Source organism: Macrosteles quadrilineatus, unplaced genomic scaffold, assembly GCF_028750875.1.
Source record: "Macrosteles quadrilineatus isolate MER2022 unplaced genomic scaffold, UCM_ALF_1.0 Scaffold_5__1_contigs__length_97177068, whole genome shotgun sequence".
NCBI classification, from domain to species: domain Eukaryota; kingdom Metazoa; phylum Arthropoda; class Insecta; order Hemiptera; family Cicadellidae; genus Macrosteles; species Macrosteles quadrilineatus.
Window position 1 is genome coordinate 94,604,040 of NW_026542598.1, and position 23,557 is coordinate 94,627,596.

The 23,557-nt window shown below is 35.4% G+C and overlaps 2 protein-coding genes across 5 annotated transcripts in view; one reads left to right on the forward strand and one right to left on the reverse strand.

The window, feature by feature from the left end:
* LOC128995899 (gamma-aminobutyric acid receptor subunit beta-like) overlaps positions 1-4,250 on the reverse strand; it is a 32,891-nt gene extending 28,641 nt beyond the window's left edge. For all 4 annotated transcript variants that reach the window (XM_054420943.1, XM_054420941.1, XM_054420942.1 and 1 more), the window contains exon 1: positions 4,151-4,250. In XM_054420943.1, coding sequence (XP_054276918.1) covers positions 4,151-4,209 — 59 coding nt within the window. In that variant the 5' untranslated portion in view covers positions 4,210-4,250. The remainder of the gene's footprint in view (positions 1-4,150) is intronic.
* A 5,600-nt stretch (positions 4,251-9,850) lies between these two features.
* The window catches only part of LOC128993809 (deubiquitinating protein VCPIP1-like), a 31,583-nt gene continuing 17,876 nt past the window's right edge, over positions 9,851-23,557 (forward strand). Inside the window, exons 1-6 of the mRNA XM_054417824.1 lie at positions 9,851-10,036; positions 12,503-12,985; positions 14,075-14,222; positions 15,695-15,887; positions 17,627-17,758; positions 18,563-18,670. Of these exons, the coding sequence (XP_054273799.1) occupies positions 10,035-10,036; positions 12,503-12,985; positions 14,075-14,222; positions 15,695-15,887; positions 17,627-17,758; positions 18,563-18,670 (1,066 nt within the window). The 5' untranslated portion in view covers positions 9,851-10,034. The remainder of the gene's footprint in view (positions 10,037-12,502; positions 12,986-14,074; positions 14,223-15,694; positions 15,888-17,626; positions 17,759-18,562; positions 18,671-23,557) is intronic.

The window sequence follows — 23,557 nt, forward strand, 5'->3', positions numbered from 1 at the left end:
TATTAACAATGGAGTTTTTACTTCTGATTCTCTGTCATTTTCCATTTGTCTAATGCAAAATTTAAAGTAGAACACAAAAACGACAATATCTTCTCAAATCCATTTACAGGTAATTGAGACATTGCTGTATGTACATGTATTTTAAAGCATGGCCATTTTTTAAACCTAAAATATAATTCTTTGCGAAGCGAATTTTTAGATTTGGAACCTATTATATTCATCATCATACTTCATTTACATTGTACTTACACCTAAAAATGTTATCCCACCGAGTACCAATCACTCTGTATAGTTTGTAATTTTCTTATTTAGTTTTATGATTTTAAGTCCTAATAAATATAGCTATTGGAATCCATAACTGCCATCCAATTGATGTTTTCACACATTTTAATGTTTTATAAAATTTTCAGACGCCTTCTAGTTATATTTCTTTACCGTCATACTGTAAAGTTATGCGGTATATTTACACTTTATGGAAGGCGCTCTTGCTACTGTGGCCACAGAAAAGGGGAATAGATTTATTTTCTTAGTCAATGCTACCTAATCCAAGCCAATCTGAGGATTCCCATTACAATTTTGCTCAATTTATTTCTTAAATACATTCATATTTCTGTATTGGTTCTTAGTGGATCTGAAATTTAATGATCCGTCCCAATTCAAATATTTTACAAGAATATTATTATATTACTTTATACCGTATTTATTTATTTATATTTACTTTCTTTATAAAAAAAGTATATTAAATTAAATAAACTAGGGGTCGTTTAGTGGTCGAAAACTCGACCAAAAATATGTAATGTGCTCTTGACTATAGGATACTGAAGTAGACATTCCATCTATATGGATCAGCTGTCGCAATTTTCTTTATTAAAAAACTTGTAGTTGTGTGAGCCAGTCACAGAATCCGTTTCCAAAATCATTATTTCTATCTTATTATTTGTTATTTTTGTTTGCTTACAAAGTTGATGTGTCACAACAGTTTCTATAGCCATAATAAGTCCTTTCATAAGTTTGACTTGGTAAAAAAATATTGTTTATTAGACAGTAATTAATCATTTAGATCAGCACAATCTGTTGGTAGCTCAAATAAACTACGAATAATTTAACTAACAAATTGCTGGCAACAACTATAACATGGGGATGGAATGTCTAGTTGTAAGTCAAAGGTCAGGATTCTCTATTTTCACCCCACGCTGTAAACATTTGATTGTAATTTCTCCATTGGTTTTGATTTTCTGTTTATACTTCGTTGTTATTTCGTCACCAGCATGGCAACCCATTAAGCCCATGTTATTTTTTGTAAATTTCAAATTAACTTTTTGTGCTTATATTTGAGCCTATTTTAATTTTAAAGGGATTCTGCACATCTACAGGAAAATATCTTTCTAACAGTATGCGTAGAATTTTCCTGCGATACACACGAGCTGAGTAAAAAGGTTTTAAATAAACATGCTTGCCTATTAATATATAGCTATCGTAATTTAACGATATTGAACCCTTATGTTTACTTATTCTTCTCGTGACGAACAGAGAAATTTGTAAATGATAATTTTAGCACTTTCTAAAATCGTATGCTAACAGGTCAAAAATAGTTCATAAAATACAGGAATAATGGCAATCTAACTTAGTACGGACATTGACTTTGGATTCGGCGAGTTGATTTATCATCCTATATTAAATTTGAAACATGTTTCTGTATGTTTCATGTGCGTTCTATTATTTTTTGGCAATTAATTTACAAAGATGTTTTCGTTTTGATAATAATTCGCTAAAACACCGCTAGGCTACTACCGTCTAGCTCTTAACAGTTCGCCTAATCACCGCTAGATGTCTCTACCGTCGAGGCTCGACACAGTTAACCCAGTAACTGCTAGATGGCACTGCAATCGGACATACTCAATCCACCCAAGTTTACTAATATTACTAATAGTTTTGACAATTTATACGGTGTAAAAATAAGAAAAAAAATCCGATTGGGTCTAGAAATTGTAACCTATACTTTTAATTTGAATTTTTTTCTATTTAAAGCCGTGATATTTGACAAAGACACATTTTCATCACTTGGCACTCGCAGTGATTTTCATGTAGCTCGTACTAGACTACTGTGTGAACCAAATCAATCTTTTTAGTTTTCTAGAGAACTGTACATTCTTTTAAAAGCCGAGAGTCGAGTCTCGAGTCTCTTACCTGAGACCGATGATTGGCTTTTATCACCAGCCAGCACCCAATAACTTGAACACCTGGATCTTTGGTATTGACCTTGTTCTTTAAACTGTTGGTCTAATCAATCCTCTAATGTTCATTTGTGTAAATGAATATATTACAACTAACTAATTTGGATTCATTAATTAACTGAAGTTAACCGTTTTCATAATTCATTCATAGCTCTGCATTTTACATCCATAGAGTATAATAGTAAGCTTTATTGATAATAAGCTTTTTTAATAGTAAAATATTGGTAAAATTTCAACCTGTACAGTTTTTGCTGTCGCGTTTTTATGACTATGAAATGTTGGGTCTTTACACTCATCAGGAACAGTAGATTTATCTCTGTAATTATGTTAAAGCGGTGCAAAATATACGCCATGGACCTTGAATAATGCAAAAATACTTCCCATAATTTTGTCACCTTTTACTGATGCAAATGGCCAATTATTAATTGTACTTCCCAACATACATAAAAACAACATTACCCTTCGTCAATATTGAACTCGAAACTAAATCTCTTTCACCTTCAGGAAAATCAAAGTGAGTTCGATTACCCCCGGCCACGTGACACACCATGGAGTTTTCCTCCGGGTGTATTTGTTTTTATAGAAAAGTATGTGATATCGCCTCCTAGCAATTTTAGTAGTAACAGGACTCCATGCATCTTCTTATGAACTGACCTGACATTATTTTGTTCTCACTCCTCCCCTGCAAAACCCCTATTAAATACTCAATGCTATTAATCATTTGAATCCCAAAGAGCCACGGAGCACAAAGCCCAACTCCATGAGTCACCGATGGTGTTGTGAGTTTTGCTATACATGTATATTTTTATTAAACTTTTAAGTGAGAGTTTTTAATTAATTTCATGAACAATTTGATTGATTATACATGGTATTAGCGAATTTCCCTATAGGAAGTACATATTACTGTAGGTGGCATGGTAAGACCTAGTCCCGGGACCGATACACTTTTTCATTTTATGTACTAGAGGCTAAAAACACCATTCATTCAGATTTATATATATGTATCTTTATTAATAATTGGAAACATTATAACAACATTAAGTACCCTTTTAAATTCATTTTAATGTTGTTATAATGTTTCCAATTATTAATATAGTAGTAGCCCTAATCACAACCATACTTATAATGTATCTATATATATATATGTCCGTAAACGTGATAACTTGAGCAATTTATTGCAATTTTTGTCCAATTTTGATGAAATTTGGCTTGAAGGTGTGGGTTAAACTTGAATAAGTTTGCAAACCAGCAGTTTCGGACTATGGGAACGGGGTCTTATGGGGGGTTTATGGGGTAAAAATAGGGGTTTCTCATTTTCTACCCTAAAAACACAAAATTTGGCTTATTTCTCCATGGTTTCTTTTATTTAACCATTTTAAAGAGCTTAAAAATCAAATAATTTAGTATATTGGAGTGTCTTTTAATGGTTATTGGTTACGGAGAAAATTATCGTTATTCCCTCAAACACAGTTCAGAAGTTGGTTGAGGATTTTCACACCAAACCGTTCATGCGTTAACAAAATCTAACTTTTTCTATTGTTCAGCGCAATACAAACTTTGCAACAATAGACCGCTTTGTCTGTATTTTAAAGAAACGCTCCTACAACTTCAACCACAAAACTACGTAGGCAGTTCTTTTGCAGATTGCCCGTCCGTGTTTCTCCAAATCGGGGTCGAGTTGATGTCCTAGTGAATATTCACAAACACAATTCCCATAGTCTACACTCCACACAAAATCCAAAAACACCAACACTCGTCTAATCGAATTCTTCCAACGGAATAAATAATAAGCGAAACCACAAGGGGTTCTTGAACCACACCTTGATTCTGCAGAGCGTGTCTGCACCGTTCCCGGGTTTCTGTACACCCCGGGTGGTTTTGGCGGGAACGTGAGCTATGGTGGTAGGCCTACTTACGCTGAGAAGGCCGAGTGGAGGACGAGGGCGGACGCCCAAGCACACGCCCAGGAACCCATGTTATCTGGTAGGGAGGTCCGTCATTCCTGCAGGGCTGAGAACAACTAAGGTGCTCCACGACTATCGATAACCGCCGAGTTAATCGAGTATTCGGTAATCCGGTGTTTCGAAAATGTGTGGTGATGAAACGTAATTAAAACTTGTCATTGTATGTTTGGAAATTCCATGCGTAAATTGTATTAAATAGTTTTAACAAATCTAAATTTTACGAATACTATACACACTTTTATTAAATAGATAAGTTGTTTCTTTATTTGATTAAAAACGGAATTCCTCGAACAGAACAATTTTGATAATTTAATTATAACGAAACCAGTTTCTTAAACAAATCATGATTTATTGCCCTACGTGACTACTAAAATAATAACTAAGTGGGAAAACGATGAGTTAAGATCACGTCTGCAAAAATATAGTGAAGTGTTCATAATATGTGATAACTATTGATCACTTTAAAATACATATGTATTAAAATTTATCCATTTGACATTATTTTGAATAGCTAATCTATATATTTAATTTATCTTAAATTTGTAATACCGGTAGCGGAATTGTACTTAAATTAATTCTCAAAGAGGGTTTGGCGAATTACAAATGCAATATTTGTCTCCTGTAAAATTTTGAGAGGCAAAAACAAAAATATGATATGGAATTTCATGTAATTATTTTAAAAAATCATCGATTTTTACAAAGTTTTGTGTCAACGGAAATAAAGGAAATCACGAACAATGAAACCCTACCGGTGCAAGGGATGCGAGCGTTGTATCGATTACAACCGGTTAGTCGTATCGAACTATCGCATTGAGCCCTGTTCTATTGATCCTTCTGCACCCACCTACCTCCCGCTCCACAGCCTAATTTGTCTTACAATTCAGCGATACCATACTAGAAATAACACATTTCACATTATTATCACCTCCTTGTCCATTCCTTAAAATTAGGACCCCCGTGTTTCTCTTGCTATCTGGGAAACCCAAAGTTATCTAATTTAAACAAAGTGGAATCTCTAGCATTTAATGCTGATCTGGGTTGGCATGTCATGTGTCCGCAATAGGTGTGGTGACGGTAGATCCAGGTATTTAATATGTTCCATCACGAACCATTTCGTCATACAGTACAATAGAGGGGTAATTAGTTCAATCGCGTATTGAGAATGTGACACAGCAATTTCATTTTACTTAAAGTCATGAAAGAAAATGCCAGCTGTAGGTACCGGTACCGCTTAAATTTAATAAGTGTATGGTACCAGTTCCCAGCCATATTTAATTTTTGTTGCTACATGTCCATGAACAGTTCAATAAAAGGAATAATAAAATACACCCGCCGCAGAACACATACAGACTAAGCGGATTTGCCGGATTGGATTTCCACTAGAGTATCACTTTAAAATTGTCATATTTATTCGCTATTAGCTGCTGTAACCGTACTTCACAACGGAGATGACACTGAAGAGAAAATTGTACGTTTAAAAATCTGTTCGTATAAAATAGTTACACACCCGCCTTTGGTTTCAGGAACCAAATTAAATCGGACCTCTTAGTTTGAACAAATATCTTTCTTTAAAGCTAGTCTAACTTATAAGGTGCATACTACCTTTTTACTACCTTTTTACTACCGTTGTATATACTACCGTTTCTTATAAATACTACGCATAACAACGCCTCAATTTACAATTTCTTCTACAGAATGGTTTCAAAATAAATAATTACAAAATTAAATGTATTAGTGTAAAAAAATGGGAAAACCCAATTTTTGTTCCATAACTCCTCCCACCCAAAACCCCCCGTTTAAATAGTCCGTGATGGCGTGCAAACTTGTTTGAAGAAATTTAGTTTTACTTGTTTATCCCAAACACGGATGATTTTTGTTCGATTTATCACTGAACGGATGGTGTTTTTGGCCTTTGGGGACCTTAGTCAGTAAATCGGACCCAGGTCGGCCAGGTGCAGGTCTTACAATGACAACGACGTAATATCTTATTCCAATATGGGAAATTTGCTAAAACTAGATCGATTTGCGAATATAAAAAGTCACGTTGTTTACATGGAGAAAACTGTAGGTACAGCTAGAAAATATTAATTCCTCAGTTAATTTTTATTCAATAAGCTTATATCAGTATAAAATGTACTAAACCTTACGTTACCCTACTTGCAAATTTTGTAATTATGCTGTATTACAGTAGTATAGTATTATAGCTGTTGTATTATATTATAAGTAGGGACGCCATTCAAGATTCTTGTCATTCGCCTATTCGGTCTTATGATGATTGGAGTGACCATTTGAAATCGATCACCCTTTACCATCTTTTTTGTATATTTACCGTCTTGTGAGTAACAGTATAAGCGTAAATATATGTTTTAAGTGTTATAAGACGTTTCTTTTATTTACTTTCCGTAAATTTAATAACACGTACTGCTGATTAAGAAGTTATTTAATTTTTGTAATTAACGGGTTTCGTGGAATTTGGCATAAAATATTTAAAATACCAGCCATTTTCAAACTGTTTAAAAGGTTTTATTCATTTCTGCTCTGCACAAAGATAATGGCTAAAAGATTAACACTTTTTTACAGGATTTCAGCACTGTAGCTCAAACCACGAGCGTTATCAGTGTTTTTGTATAAAACACATACAGACAGATAGACCGAAAACTGAATAAAATAGGACACATGTTATACTACTTTTTATGTTTCTTTTGACATTCTGAATAACGTAACAAAGTTTGTTCGTATGGTTGCAAGCTGTATACAGGGCGTCCCGTAAGTAAATAGCCAAACTCCAGGAAATGGCTTTAGGTGTCAAAATAAAGAATTACATTTTTTAATCGCATCGTTGACAAGATATCAGCTTGCTTATTCTTTAAATTAATATTTTTTATATTTAGATTGTTCAAAACCAATCTTTACGAAACCTGGTATGTTTGTTTATAAGATACCTGTTAGAGAGAAAATACTTTGGTGCAATTTAAAATTTCAAAATTGTAGCCATTTTAATATTTATAATTTTGATTATCAAAATTTTTGATTTCATGAAAAAAATGTCAAGAATACTAGTATTTCGCATATTGTGTTTCCTATCAAAACCACACCAAGTTAAAAAAAGTCTGAAAAAATAGCTGAAATATCTCGATTTTAGTTGTCAAATTAGGCAAAACGAGATGCACCCACAGCCTAATTTTGCAATTTTTTACAAAAAAATATTGGAACTTTCTTTTACAACTAGGTAATTTAAACTCTTTATCTAAATTTAAAGACGAGAATTTTACTAAACCAATTAGTAGGTAACATTAAGTTTTTAGCTGCAATATTTCATACACGAGGTCAGGTCTGAAGAACCGCATTATTCTCTTTCGCACATTATCCCATCGCCAAGCACGGGTATAGCAGCTCGTTCATAAAAACTGATTGCTGTACTATGTATTAATATTAACGAGAGGTCGTCCAGTGGTCGAAACTCGACCAAAAATACGTAATGTACTCACTTATCTATTTTCACCCCACACTGTAAATAAAACATGTGATTTGAGTTTCTTCCATTTGTTTTGGTTTTCTGTTTATATTTCGTTGTTATTTTCGTTACCAGCATGGCAACGCATAAGATCCATGTTAATATTTTCAAATTTTTAAACTCATTTTTTGTGCTTATCTTTGAGCCTATTTAAATTTATAAAGGGATTCTGCACACCTACAGGAAAATAGTTTTCTAACGGTATGCGTAGATTTTCCCTACGATGAACACGAGCTGAGAAAAAAGGTTTTAAAGAAACATGCTTGCCTATTAATATATAGATAGATTTTGTCCTCCCCATTGTGAAGCACGCTTACAGCAGCGAGTGACTAAAGAAATATTTATTCTACGGCATGCTGCTGATTAAATCTCAAATTCGACGAACAAGCTAAGAAAAAGAAATAAATCAATTAATGAGCATCAGGGTTGCAAAAACTTCTTACGCTCCAGAACAATCAAATAAGACGTATGTATGAAAATATGGTGCTCTACAGTACGGTCGAGGAGAGTCTGCAGTTGAAAGAGGAGCCTAATTACCACGTGACTTAGAATGAGCCAATGAGGACAGTGCGGTGTTGCCAAATCTAACAATACTAGCTGATTTGAAAATATTGTTTAGTATATAAAATTTAATTAGTGTTGACAATTGGTGAACAGAGGCGATGTTGCAACGTGCGTTGGTCCAGTCTTGCTATTCGCTGCCGCCAACTGCAGACTCTCGTGGCCCCTAGTGTAAATATGTCCACGTTTTAAATCAAATCAATTTATAATAAATTTATTTTTTTAAGAACTACGCACACCTGATGGCATATTTATACCTGGCCAGCAGCATTGTGCTGTATTCGCTAATATTTGTTATAGGGAATGAGAAGGAAATCCTTTAACAACTTTGAATTGTCTGTCAAGTACTTAGTAGAGAATGCATCATTGTCCTGACCACATTTTACTTTCTCTCCCTATACATACATATAGTATATGGAAAAGCATTGATTTCGTCAAAATCTTTGTTTTTTATTAACTTTTTAAATTTTAATTTGTTGATTTTCTCGTTAGGTACTCTTAAAATAATCAGTCTGAACGAGTTTAATTGAAATGTAGTATGTTATAGCCCTTTAGCTCAAAAAATCTTACAACCCCTCTATCATCGCTGTAAAAACGGTGGTTAAAAAGTTTTTTTTTTTATTGTTGTTGTTGTTTTCCCATTAATACCCATAAAAAACGGAAATAAGATTTTCAAAAATACTGTTTGACCGGTTTTGATTATAATTTAGAGTATATTATAGTCCTTTTAACTATAAACAAAATGGTAAAACCCCCCATTAGTGTTTAAAAATTATGGTTCATTTACGTATTGAAATTTTGTGGTTACCCCATAAAAAATCTTAGTTACACCATAGATAAAAACATACTCCCTTAGTAGATTTCTCATCCTAATGGAACAGCTGAAGACAATTTTATTGTTAGTTCTGTACGGTTTTCTGTAGAGGTCGTGTTTTGTTTACAATTTGTTTCCCGTTAATACAGTCATTTAAACCCTCGTTTAACCAAATAATACGATCTAATCATAAATAATAAATTGTCCCCTAGTTATTTAACCAAACAGTAAAGCACAAATCAAGAAATTAACCCTAAAATAATAGAAACAAAATTTCGTTGACACTAGCGCCCAGTGTGGCGTACATGAACTAGACATGAAAAACGAGCTTCAAAATTTACAATGGGATGAGAAGTCTACTTGTGTTGGTTAGTCTATGGTTACACCCACTATGATAAGGGATTGTTGACAAACTAATTGGAGAAAGAATACTGTATGTAAGATTTCTGATCACCACTATGGCAAGTTTTTTCATTAGCTTGCATTGCAATACACGTATCATATACATACAGCTCGTATGCTATATGTGACGCCAGGCTGTTTAACTTGCTCGTTGGTTTTAGGTTGGCTGTGGATAAACCACAAAAAATCTAAAAGCTGAATTGTGATTTGCCGATTTTCCAAAGCCAAGCCACTGCCAGTTGAATTGAATTGAATCTGAATGTCGTCCAATTCTGTCAGTCAGTCATCATCATAATCATATGTTTTCTGTTTTCGTTATATTCTGAAAAATCTTATTTCCTTTCCTTAGTCCTTACTTTGCTTTATTTTTGTGATTGTGAATGTGACTGTTACAAAAGAATATGGTTTTGTTTATGTCATTGACTTGTTAAGAAATGTAAATATTTCATTCCATGAGTGTTTCCGAAATATGATTCAGGGGAACAGCCAATATTTTGGAATATTGCTTTGAACATCAGTTTTCTAGTTTCCTCATCTCTTCCAATATGTGAGTAAATTAGCCTTTGTTGAATAGCCTAAGCTAAGTAACTTAGTAGACACGGGGGAAGAGAATGCTCTGGCTCTCGAAAAGAACATTTACAATATTCATGTTATTTCGTTACGGTACTTGGATCTGATTTTAAAGTTAATTTCTACATTGAAACTGGTGTAACTTATGCCTAGCCTATTTTAATTTCACTGAGCTAAAAGAAAAGCCTAATAGGCCTAAAGGCCAAACCAACATTTATTTAGGTAGGCCTAGGCTTATAACAAGGCCTTAGCCTATGCATATTAACAATACACGGAAATCATTAGGTTTAAGAACATTTGACCCAGTTTTATAAGGTCCTTCGTCCTAAATAGGCTATAGGCTACTTAGTCTTAGCAAATATAAGTAGGCCTATCACGAAAGTAAATCTTAACTTTGTAAACCTAGACTAGGCCTAGGCTAGACTAGATATATTAGCCTACTTAATTAAGTTACTTAGGGCCTACTAAGAGATATTAGGCTATCATCTTATTGTAGGCCCTAGGTCAATTAATTGTGTGTAAAATTCTTCTTACCCAAACCTAACCAATTAAGTTCAGATTTAGACAAATATTTTATAGACCTACCAGAATCTTACTAGGCATGCACTTTGGTGCAGCCCTTTAAGTTTATATGCCTACAATGAATGGTCAGGGGGATGCTAAGTTAGTGACCTAAGGTCAGAGATGAAACACTGGATATCACAGTAAGAGTTGGCTATTTTTTGTATAGGCTACCGTAGATTTGTAGTTGCAATCATAACTAGTACCGGTAGTTGCCAAGAAGGCCCTAGGCTAGTCCCCCATGTGATTTTTACACTTAATAAATCTTATTATCTTTTTTTTCGGTAATTATTCCGTACAGGTGCCTCCAAACGAATTTTTAATTTTGATATCTTACTTTATAGTTTTTTAACTTACCTCCTGAATCCAAATATACCATTAATTTTCACCGCTGATGAATATTTCTCAAGATATCGCCGTAAAAACATACTTAACATTGCAATAAACAAGGTAGGATGGATGACATTTACAAGTGGAATGTGGAATGTACGATGGGTTAAGTAACTAAACCAACCAGCAGATTGTTTTCAATCATAGTCAAGCAAATGGAAGTGACAACTTTTATTAGCTAACTCTGATTCTGCAATATGAAAATCACCTGATTAAGTTAAGTACACTTTTCACTTACTAAGACCAATAAGTTAATAATGTATTATTGTTTCCAGTATTTTATCCTTATTAATGATTTATTGATTTATATTTCGCCGTTTAGAAATTACATACTAAAATGGTACTATTCTAACATAACCTAACCTAACCAAACCTCTAGAATGTGTAAGCAAACTCCTTTTGATGTCAGAAAAGGCATGTCAGGGTGATAGGTCGTGCTTTATGTGAATTGGTGACTGCATTAAGTCCTTTGAAGGTAGGTTAGATTAGGTAAGTTAAAGTTTAGGTTATAATGTATCGAGTTGTTAGTTTATGTCGCCTGCAGACTGTTTTTGTAAAATTAAAATCCTGAGAAAAACACTTCAAATAACTATTTCAAAAATGCTTGCAGAATAGCAAGCAAAAATCTCTACAGAATAGCACTTAGCTAGCACTACGGAACACGTATGAGTAGGTACGAATGAGTATTTTGTTTTGTATTTTATTTGTAGTGAAGTAAAATGTCGTCAATAGGCAAATTGCCGGTGACAGAATCAGAGTGAGTTAATGAAGTTCAAAAGTTGTTACTTCCAGTTGTTCTTGTCGTGTGGTTGAAAACAATCAGCTGTAAGTAGGCTTAAGGCTTAGTTAACCTACAGTTCATTCCACTTGTAAAATGTCATCCATCCTATCTTGTTTATTGTAATGTTAGGTATGTTTTTACGGCCATATCTTGAGAAATATTCATCAGCGGTGAAAATTAATGGTATATTTGGATTTAGGAGGTAAAAAACTATAAAGTAAGATATCAAAATTATAAATTCGTTTGGAGGCACCTGTACGGAATAAATACCTTTTTTTCTTGATATCTCTACAACAGTGGCATTTTTACAATGAATCACAAGAGGAACTTAAAACTCTAACTTAAGGGAAAGCTGTCCAAATCCATGTGTTATGCATGTGCTGGGTAAGCCTGTTATGTCTGGTCAGTGTTGAACTATTAGCCATCCTGAGTAAGCTTTGTTACCTAACTTACTACACTTCCATACGTTTTGTATGAAAAAATCTAATAACAGATTAATCACCTTGGATGTATTTTTCGTATGGATTTTGATTAGGCCTACAACACAGTCCAAAAACAACAGGGCCAACTGAAGTGTATGACCTTTTCTCTCTAGATACTGTGGTCAATACCTAGGTCCTATCTAGTCCATAACTTATTATTTTTTATATAAGTTAGCCTCTAATATGTCTTCAAATAGACAAAACTAAAATAGCCTATTTTTATTTGCAGGAGCATGTTCTACAGCACTTGTCTAGACGAGTACTGTCAATACCGTATCATTTTCCCGGCTGCTTTCACAACAGTAGCGTGTCGGGGATGCGGTCAGACTCACAATGTGAAAGAATTGCCCGATAAAAAACCTGTTGAGGGATTGGAAACCAAGCTGCAAAGTCTATTGACCAGTTTGTTGGTAGAAACTCAGACTCCTAAGAGAGGTCCTGAAACAATTAAAGTGCTCGGAGTTTCAAACTACCATCACAAGCTGTTGTCCCATCTGTTAACGACTCATGGAATGGACAAGAAGACAGGAAAGGCGAGACCGCTCAAGGAGCTTCTGCAGAGACCAACATTGGACTGTAGTGTGTTCGGAGACAGATGCTTCAGTATCGAGGAGAGACATTTGAACATCAGCGGCTACGGCAGGGATCAGAGCGGAAGTGCTAGCTACCTTGCAGACACACTGGCTCTGCTACTGCCTTACAATGATAACAAGTAAGTTATTTGTTGTCAAAGCTTAAACTATTTGCAGCAAATCAAAACTGTCCCATGGATGAAAATCAGCAAAGTAGGAAGGAAACATAGGCCTAGCTGCTTACTCTAATATAACTAATATTCTTTCCCTATTTTTCCATATTTCCAGACCATCTTTAGCAATAAACTAACTTCTTATTCAATAACAAACTTGAAGACTGGCTTAATGAGATAAATTTGTGTTTGTGTCCTCTTTTTCCACGAGTTTAAAGTTTTCCATTCATGGACACTCAAGATTCGTTTTCAAACTTAACCAATCAAACTTGCTGTAACATTTCAAAATTCTGTTTGATATTCCCCCTTTTCTGTTATAAAACTGAATTATTCAAATTAAAATTACAATTACATAGCATCACATTTTGCTAGGGGGGTGGTATTCCAGTCGTGGACACGGCTCCCATATTGGTTAGTTGGTGGATTTCCTGGACTTTATTCATAGACATTCAATTTTACATTGATTTTAAAGAACATTAAAAACTGAGAAATTATGTAATAACAAATATAATTGTTTTATATGTCCATAAAAATATGTAACAGAGAGGTCTCAAAAAAATTCTAGGGCCTACCCAGCAAACAACCTAAATCATGATCTAAGACTTATGTTATTACAGACAAAACTAGGCTATATCATTTTACATTTTACTGTATTTTATGTGTATTATTATGTTTATAATTCAAATTACTATTAGAAGCCATGTACAAAATATACAAACGTTCAAAATATAATCAAATGCACCTATAGGCCTCAATTACCAAAGTCCAGTTACCAGTACAGTTTATGCAATTAGCCAAAAGCTATCAGTAAAACACACAAATAAGTTGTGGTACTATCATTTTTTAAAGGTTTAAAATGTATTTTTCAACGTAAGTACATGTTCACAACCTGCAATACTATTACCAAAACAACTCGTAAACAAACATTTACTAGAACATAAACAGTCAAAACAACAACACGAACTAGCTGTGTAAAGCCGTCTACTATTGCGTAATGGTTTTTGATTGGTGGGGATCAAGTAGTCAGTTAAATTAATACTAATTTTACTTGTGCAGAGAGACCCTAGTTCCGCTGCACGTAGATGGCGATGGCCATTGCCTGGTACATGCAGTTTCCAGAGCGTTGGTTGGCCGAGAAATGTTCTGGCACCCGCTGCGCGTTGACCTCCAAATTCACTTCAAGGATCATTTGGATACTTACAAGGTTCGGTCATTTGATTCTATTGTGTGAGAATACAATCAGCAAGTGTACTGAGTTTAGGATGATTGTTCACAGCTAATATGAATGCATGCTAAAACTAAATGCAGATCTTGGAATAGTCCAGTTTACTATTTTCAGTTTTTTTACTTCAGACAAATTTTAATTAGGCTAATTTTGATCATTTCAGTTTTAATGCAGTTTTTATTCCAAATTAAGTTTACTTAGTAACCGGATAACTGAGATGGACCCACTCCTAAATATGCTGGGCGTAGGTGCCATGAGGGGGCATAAAGGGACCGTGCCCTCTAACCCCCTCAAGGAGCCAGTGAAGTTCAAAAGTTATCTGTTGTATGAGCATTAGTCATTTTTGTAGGAAAATATGAAAAATGGTACTACACTATTTAGTGTGTAACGTCTAGTAAACAATACATTAAAAACTCAACGTTTAGCACTTATTTTCCAAAGATTGTCAATGAACAATGGGGTTTTATGATCTCCAGACCTCCTTGCTATTGGGCTGATATTAAATTGTTTGTGAGTCTGTGACGTTAATTGATTCAGGTAATGTGGTGAGTCGGTCGCGTCACGGTCATGGACTCCAAGCCCAAGTCAGCGTGTACAGTACCGGCTCACCCCTTTCCTTTGCTGGATACGTTCCATGCACAGGTCCATAGTCTATGTGGACGGGCAAATGCAAGGTTAAAAGAGGCCGCCAACCTCATTAAAAAAGTAAAGTAGGCCTAAACAAAATTAAATTTAAAGCTTAAATAAAGTCTAAATTAGCCTATATAGCATTTCTATTCATTGCTTTAAATTCATAAATAAACAGCCAAAGCACTTGTTTGTCACCTCCAATCACTAAAATGTAGAGAAATTAGCAAGCTGTAAACTTAATAATGCTAGAGTTAAATTTAACTAACTCAATTTCACTTCATTATTAGGTTAGCTAGGTACAATTAACTCAATCCATTTTCTTTTCATTTATTTAAATACTGTCTTGCAATTCATTTATAGGTACCTTCCCATAATCATGAGAAAAGAATTTATCTTTTGTTAGGTTCAAGGTAGAAACATACGTAACCAACACTTCCCTCGAACAATTTTACTAATCATTAGGAGTAAAATTGTTCCGTCCCTTTTCCACAGGGTCAAGTGGCTCAGTCTTTAATTAGCACATTTACCATATGGCCAATATTTGTGAAGGAGATAAGCTATTACCAAATATTTGAGAAGGGAATAAGCTATTACCATAAATAATAAGACCCAGAAGCAGGGCTGATTCTTTTAAATGCCTACAGTCGAATAATCATTTAAATACAGGCTATATAAATGTACGTTAGCACAATAACTCAGGTAAAGCCGATCCGCATTTTAAGAAATTTGATGCAAACATTTAAATTCCAAGTATAATATTTTCACCATTTATGCTTCATAATAAAGTGTATACAAGTTTTTTAATTTCTCAACTTGTACAGGAACTCCTAGGAGACTTTATCAACGGGTCGGAGTGGCCGTGTATCATTGCGGAGTGTGACCCAGACTTTGTCCCACCTGATGGTATCGTGGGTCTAAGACCCATCCATGTGTTCGGGCTGGCAAATGTACTGCGGCGACCCATCCTGCTGCTGGACTCAGTGGCCGGCATGAACACTTCTGCCGACTATGCCGGTATGTGCAAACTATTCATGGTGGAGAGGAAGGGTCCATGGGCCAAAAATATTAATTGTTGTGTTAGACTTCGGTTTACACAATATTGTAAATAATCTCTGCAATAGCGGTTAAATTGTGAACCTTCCCGCTGTCACGGTGAATTCAAGAATGTCTTTATGAGTCACTGCTAAATTTTAAAATTTTCTCGTGATTGCGGAAAAAGGTGTGAACATTACCTCCAACATAAATTACCCGACCTGAGCTCGGGACTATGTCTGGCCCAAACACAAACCAACTGTTGGCTTGACCCGTTCAGAAATATTGAAGACCTGCAGACTTCTAGTAAAGGGAACTTGCTCAGTTTCGGGTTTTAGTCATTAATGCAATAGAAACCCTCTAGTCTAGATGTTGCCTAAAACATTTATAGTTCTGCGGATTGAGTTTCTCTCAACAAGTCAATTTGTACATTTAGTTTCTATTGTACTTAAAACGAATACGAAATTAGGTTAAATTCCAAATCCTTATCTATATTCAACCTTGTCAATCCTTTGTCCGTATTGAATGAAGAGAATAAGTGTAGAATGGAAGATAGCTAGACTGTCATCAGTTCTTAAACAAGAATCATTCCAATGATTAAAGGAAAACGGAGTTCCAGTGTTGAATCATCCACCCCAGTTTGATAGGGGCTACCTACTACACAGTAGGATGTTATGGTTTCACAGTTACACGTAGGCATTGAATAGCATTATTCTTTTTTCTGTGTATAAGTAGCAGTTAGAGAATATTATGTATTGACATAAATTACTTAATGCCACACTACACTATTTTGACGAACTTCCCACGCAAGGATTTAGTCCAGAAAACAGCTGTTTGCTGCCTACTTAATCAAATGGGGTTTCATTGCGTACTACTGTACTGTAATGAGTTCAGTTTTACCGGACACCAATCAGCTGATTATACTGTATTTGGGTGGCATTGAGTGGTTATAAACAAAAACATAACCTCTCTTAGAGGTTATGACTAGTGATTTTTAGTCCTTTAGTTGGTGGTAATATATAAGGATTTGTACAGATTTAGTAGTATGGCGTAAACTATCGAACGTAACTCGTCCAAAATGTTTTAATAGACATTCCATGCATGAAGTTAGTCCGGGAAACAGCTTTTTGCTGCCTACTTAATCAAATGTGATTTTATAACTTGCTACTGTACTGTAATGGATTTTTACCAGACACCAGCTGATTATAATTGGCAGCAAGTCGACCGACAAATCAATAAAAGAAAACGTAACCTCTCTTAGTCATGAGTGGTGAGTCATTGTTAAGTCCTTTAGTCGATGGGAATATATAACCAATTTGTAAAGTTTTTTTAAATGTTAAGATAGTTTAGTAAGTTATAGCAAAAATATCGTACGTCACATGTCCAAAATGTGTTTACCGTACTCTTATGGTAAGAAGGAAGAAATTGATTTATAACAAACTTATCCATGAAAAGACACACTGCTCCAAAATTAGCTTTATATTTCACCCCTGTAAGGGAAATTCTTAAAGAATATACAGTAAAAAGTCAAAAGGCAATTCCTAATCAAAAAGCCCTCCGCCAAGGAGTTAAATAATATCCAACTTACTGGACATTAAACTTGTTAGTGCTATCAATTGCCTGGAGCTCTTAGGTTAGTTGTGTATTCATCCCTTATTCACTGTGTTCCCAAGCTAAATAATCTTCTCTCAAGCGACTATAAAAGTTTGGATGTGTTTCAGCTGTGTTCCTACCGGGGTTGTTTCCCCCAGAAAGGTGTTGCAACAAAGCAGGCAGGCTGAACCCCCCGCTGTGTCTAGCCTGGAGCAGCCCGGCCCGAAACCACTACATTCCTCTGGTCCCCGTCAAAGAACGTAAGTGAATTACAGTGCTCTCATTTGCCAGGTCTAGCTAGAAATACCTTGTTACGAAATCCTCAGACGAACAAGTGTTGATTTTATTAGCTGTAAAATATATATTATTTGTAATTATGTACATGTATGGCTCATTGAAAACTAAATTCCAACCTGAACTGTTATTATTTGGTAAGATTGTTTTGCCAGTATCAGAGGTAAATGTTTTAATCAACTGTTTGTTGTTTGTTGTTGATTGAAAACCCATTTTGTTTCCAGGTTGCTTAAGAATTTAAGTATTTTATAACATATAATAATTAGTTTTTGTGCAACATTTTTTAAAATTTGCAGAAACTTCACATAGTACTTGATACTGGAATCATCATTATTGGTACAAGATTCGACAGAAAAACACTAGCACAGCTTAAACACATTTTTTAAATATTGATAAAACATATAAACTCTGGATGAGTAGGTAAAGTCAATTTCCTACTTTAATAAATATAACTATCATTTAGAAATGTTTTACAAAAAATTATAGTTGTCCAATAATAATTTACTACAACAAGGAAAAAAACTCTGTAGCACGCTATGCTGTAATATATAAAATTTGCAAAATGCTATCCTGAAAAATCCTAAAAATTTAGGCCCTTTTACTCTATGTCACATTCTTAAGACAAACTTCTGTGTGTTTATCAATATTTACAACAACTAATATTCTGAGATATACATTCTAAAAATTTTTTAATCTTCAAAATTAGTAGTATAACCGAAACACTCTTACATTTAACGAATAATTCACTGGATGTGTAAAACTGTTTACAGGCCCATTGCCTCAGTTCCCCAAGTCACTACTGCCCAAAGTGTGGGGACTTCCCCAGTCTGTTCTAGAGCAGTATTTACAGTTCAACGAGAACAACTGCCTCGTCATCGGTGAGTCGATAGAACTTAGTTAGTGGCATAATGGTTTTGTTCCCATGTAGTTTTTTACAAAAACAGCAGTTACACTGTATTTTTCTAGGCAAAGCATTGTGGCTTGTTGGGATGTGGTTTTGGAAAGGGGTGGACTTCAACCACAGAATTAATATGTTACGCAAAACTTTCATCAAGCCGTGAAAACATTGGGCTTGAATCTGTGAGTGCTGCTGTGTCTTGCCATGTGTGAGGGGGGGGAGGGAGAACTGATGTCACTCAGGGTGTCCACGCAACGGGAATTCCGGGAATTATTGGTGCATTTTATAGTGTTGTGAATTTTCCAGGAAAAATAAAAATGCAGGATGTTTGTTTTTGTTACACGTAATGTATGTGCATGTGATATGACTGACAGACAATAAGTCAACAAAAGTTACAATTAACCAGCTTCCAATGGTGTTGCTGCCATATTCAAAGCAGATTATGGCTGTCCAGTTGGTAACCCAGAGTTTGTGGTTTGTGGTCTACATAAAATATGGAGTACCTGAAATGGTTGATATCACGCCACTTTTCACAATTCCCTTGTGGAGAAAATCCGTTGGTTTAAAGGAATGCGTCAAATCAAAGAAAGATCTACTATTCAAAGAAATAAAGTGACCCAACTTAAATTTGCTTCAAACTAATGGTCAGAAAGCTGATAAAACCGAAAGCAGAAATGTAGGCGAACCTTCACGACGAAATTAGAGATGAATAAAATTAATTCCCATCAAGTTTTCAAACAACTCTAAGAATCTTACTACAATTAACCTAATCCAGGCATCCTAAAACGTTAAGTGGTACAGTATGCATAAATTTGATTTCCATTATTTAATAATCCAAAATATTTAATAAAAAAAGGATTTATTCTAGATTACATATTTACTCGCTGAGTCCAATCTATTTGTTCACACTCCAAAAAATTACCATAACAATCCCAACAGAAGAAAAAAATTAATAAACAAAATACTTGTGCTTGTCCTCTAAATAAAGGAGCATGTTATTTTTTATTCTATAGCGGCTTTAAACTCTGAAGCGATCTCTGGGGTCTTGAGTCTAAGACAGAGCTGTTCAATGCTCAGTTGACCGTCGGCAAAGTCCTGAGCACTCCAAAGCCACGAACGGTCGTCCTTGAGAGTAAACACCATCTCTACTTTCAGGTAGTGGTTCAGACTTATCTTCAAGATTGGTTCTCTCCTCATAAGTAATCTGCAACCACAGTTCAGGAGTTACAATTTTACTAGTGATGGGCCGATTCCTGAATTAGTCGATTCCGATTCTACAACTTTGGTTTCGATTCTCGATTCTGCACTCGATACCGATACCTGTTAAAAATTCATTTAATAACACATACATCTTATGTGTGCTTCTCGCTATACCTCTAAATAAAGGAGCATGTTATTTTTTATTTAATCTTAATGCAATAAGATAACTGCATTGCTATTGATTAAAGTTACATAGATTAGGTAAGCCTATGAGGAAAATATGATAGGCTCTTTCAAGAAGAAGGCGACTGTCTACCACTCTGAAAACCAGGTGACTTGCACGTCTTCACCCCGCTGAAGCTGAACTCTTACTTCCAAGCCCCTCCAAACAGCACTGCTTCTGTTTTACTTAGACAGTTACAAAAATCAGTGGGTCATACTTCAATCAAATGTATATTCTGCCCTGCATTTCTCTATAGGCACCGTGTAAAACACGTAAAAAGACTAATATAACAGAAAGACAAAAATGTATAGTCCTTGGTTAGGAAAAAGTAAATTGAAAGTTAAGGTTCACAAAATGGCTTTACAAAAAATATAAGAAAAAAATGAGCACACAAAATAACCTCAGCAACTATGCAGAAGAGTTTTACCTGTAAGAGAATTTAAGTCACCAAACTCGAATGTTTTGGATGGAGTTGTTTCAGTTCAATTTGAAGGGGGTCGGTTCTTTAACTTCAGACGTAGGGGTAGTGGAATCGGTCAAAGACGCAACAACATCGGATTCGAGGGAAAATGTAAAAGGTTTAGATGGTTTTTAGGGATTTACAACACCAAATGAAAATGAGCTATTAGAACTCTCCCTTGGCAAACCAAAAATTAAGCCGGTTTTGTTTTCTTCAGGTTTGATGCCAAAACTGGACGATTGAGTAGATTCTTCAGCAGGTATGACACCGAATGAAAATGAGCTCTTAGAACTCTCCCTTGGCAAACCAAAAGTTAAGCCGGTTTTGTTCTCTTCAGGTTTGATGCCAAAACTGGACGATTGAGTAGATTCTTCAGCAGGTTTGACACCAAAAGAAAATGAGCTCTTAGAACTCTCCCTTGGCAAACCAAAAATTAAGCCGGTTTTGTTCTCTTCAGGTTTGATGCCAAAACTGGACGATTGAGTAAATTCTTCAGCAGGTTTGACACCGAATGAAAATGAGCTCTTAGAACTCTCCCTTGGCAAACCAAAAATTAAGCCGGTTTTGTTCTCTTCAGGTTTGATGCCAAAACTGGACGATTGAGTAGATTCTTCAGCAGGTTTGACACCAAATGAAAATGAGCTCTTAGAACTCTCCCTTGGCAAACCAAAAGTTAAGCCGGTTTTGTTCTCTTCAGGTTTCATGCCAAAACTGAACGATTGAGTAGATTCTTCAGCAGGTTTGAATCCAAATGAAAATGAGCTCTTAGAACTCTCCCTTGGCAAACCAAAAGTTAAGCTGGTTTTGTTGTCTTCAGGTTTGATGCCAAAACTGAACAATGTTTGTCCCGACTTTGCTGGCTCCTTGACGTCCGCTTCATGTCCAGGTTTGGGAGTGGAACACACCGGACAGACAGTTTTGTCAGCTTCATTCCTAACTAGACATCCCCCACACTCCCACAAGCCGGCCTTGGGTTTGAACATTTCTGCTAGTAATGCTGCTGTCCCTGATGTCTTTTGTAGTGCTGGAGACTTGGGTTTGTCCTTGGGACTGTCAAAGCACACACACTGACTGTCCTTGGCTGCATACACTGTGTAGCAAGCTTTACACTCACACTCCCAACTGCCAGACTTGGGTTTGTACAGCTCCGACAGTTTAGGCAAAGTATCCGCTTCTGAAGGTTTTGTTACATTTGTGGCATTGCTTGACTGAGGTGATGTATCCGGACAGCTTCTTTGTGATGCACTTTCTTCCCACAGCAGTCTCTGTACTTCATCTACAGTCTCTTTAAACTGCTTAGCCTGTTAAAAAAGATACATTGTTATTACACATTGTCATTATTAGTCAACGTATAGTGGTTTAAATTACCTTGTTCTGTCCAAAACGATCCTATGTAGTTCGTAGTGACTACAGCTGCTTCGTTCTTCAGACGATCCAGAGGCCACACCATTATGAAATTATTTATCACATTTGAATAATAATCTCAGTTTCTTTAGGCTATTTACTGTACAAAAACCTAAGTGGGTAGAGGTGGAAATACATCAGAAGTTAATAATGTGGCATAACATTGGTTTATTTTCCATGTTTTACTAAGAAATATTAAGCATATTGGAAGAGGACGTCTTGTGTTTAGCGTTATAGAAAAGTTTGACGTCATTTAGTTTGTTTAGGTTTTTTGAAATTGCTATATTGAATTATAAATATTTCAACGTAATCAGGAGGCTAACAACTCTCAAAAAAGAAATGCATTCTATTATGGAACTATTTTGGAATAAGTTAGTAAATTAATATTATTAAATTTGTTTTCAAACTAGTCTCTTCCATTATTAGAATTAAAGAAAATCCTGTGATTGTTATTATTTAAAATCTGTACAAAGACTTCAATGGCAGACATTTAATACTAGATTTCAGATTTTAAAATCTACTCACCAACTCAACTGTCCTAAAATGTATAGCAAAAAGTTCATTCGATGCTCCTTCTGCATAATCCACAGCATGCCATGTCCATGCTTTCTCAGAGGATAGCGAAGGTTTTAACTCCAGGCTCTGGATGATCCGGTGATCACAACATACTTTGTGCACTTTCTCTCTCCTCATCAACAATCTGATAATTCCATTGACAGGATCTTTTAAAATTTTCATCTGTCCGAGACCTCGTTCCTTCCACTCCTTGGCATTCAGGTCAAATATCATCAGCTTGGCTCTCTCGTCAAACAAGACTTCTTGTCCTCCTTCTCCTGTCTTCACATCGACCAGCTCAGGAAAGGGAATGACAGGAACAAACTCTCCAGCTGGCTCTCTGTAATTCCTGGATATGTTGATTGTACTCTGGCCACCTAACACTGGAGTCCCAGCCCCTTCAAATCCTTTAGATTTTACAGTTTCAAGTGGTGGTGTTTTGTTCTCGTTAATTTTAGATTGTGCGGCAATGTCTAAAACTGATGTTTGGGGAGATGTGAGCAGGGCTGACAATGTCGCTTGCTGGCTCGGTGTTATACTTGTGCCTTGAAAGAGAAAGTTTTTTCCGCCTGTAGAAGTTTTGGCACTGTCCGGCGTCATGGCATTATCTTTTGGTGTGTCTTTTAAAATTGACTTATTGGATACTTCGTTTGTAATTATTAGGCCAGAATCATTATAAATGTCCTCTTCGTCTAGGTTCTCAAACAAATTGTGCTTATTCTGAGTATAGTTGAGTCCAGCAAAAAGAGATGTCGATGATGTAAACCCTGTTGCCAGTTTTTGTGGTGTAAAGCTAAAACCTGAAAAAGAACTTGGATTGGACTGTGGTTCTTTTTTTGTTCCCTCAACCTGTTTTAACTTTTCACTTGATGGTTCTGATAATTTAGGAGTTGATGTAAATTTAAAACCTTCCAAGATGAACCTTCCAGGTGCTTCCTGTTTGGCATCTTTAACATGAGTAGCAGCTTTTTCAGTTTGTTTAGTTTCTTGAATACTCTCTGGGCTTTCTTTGTCTTCTTTGAGCT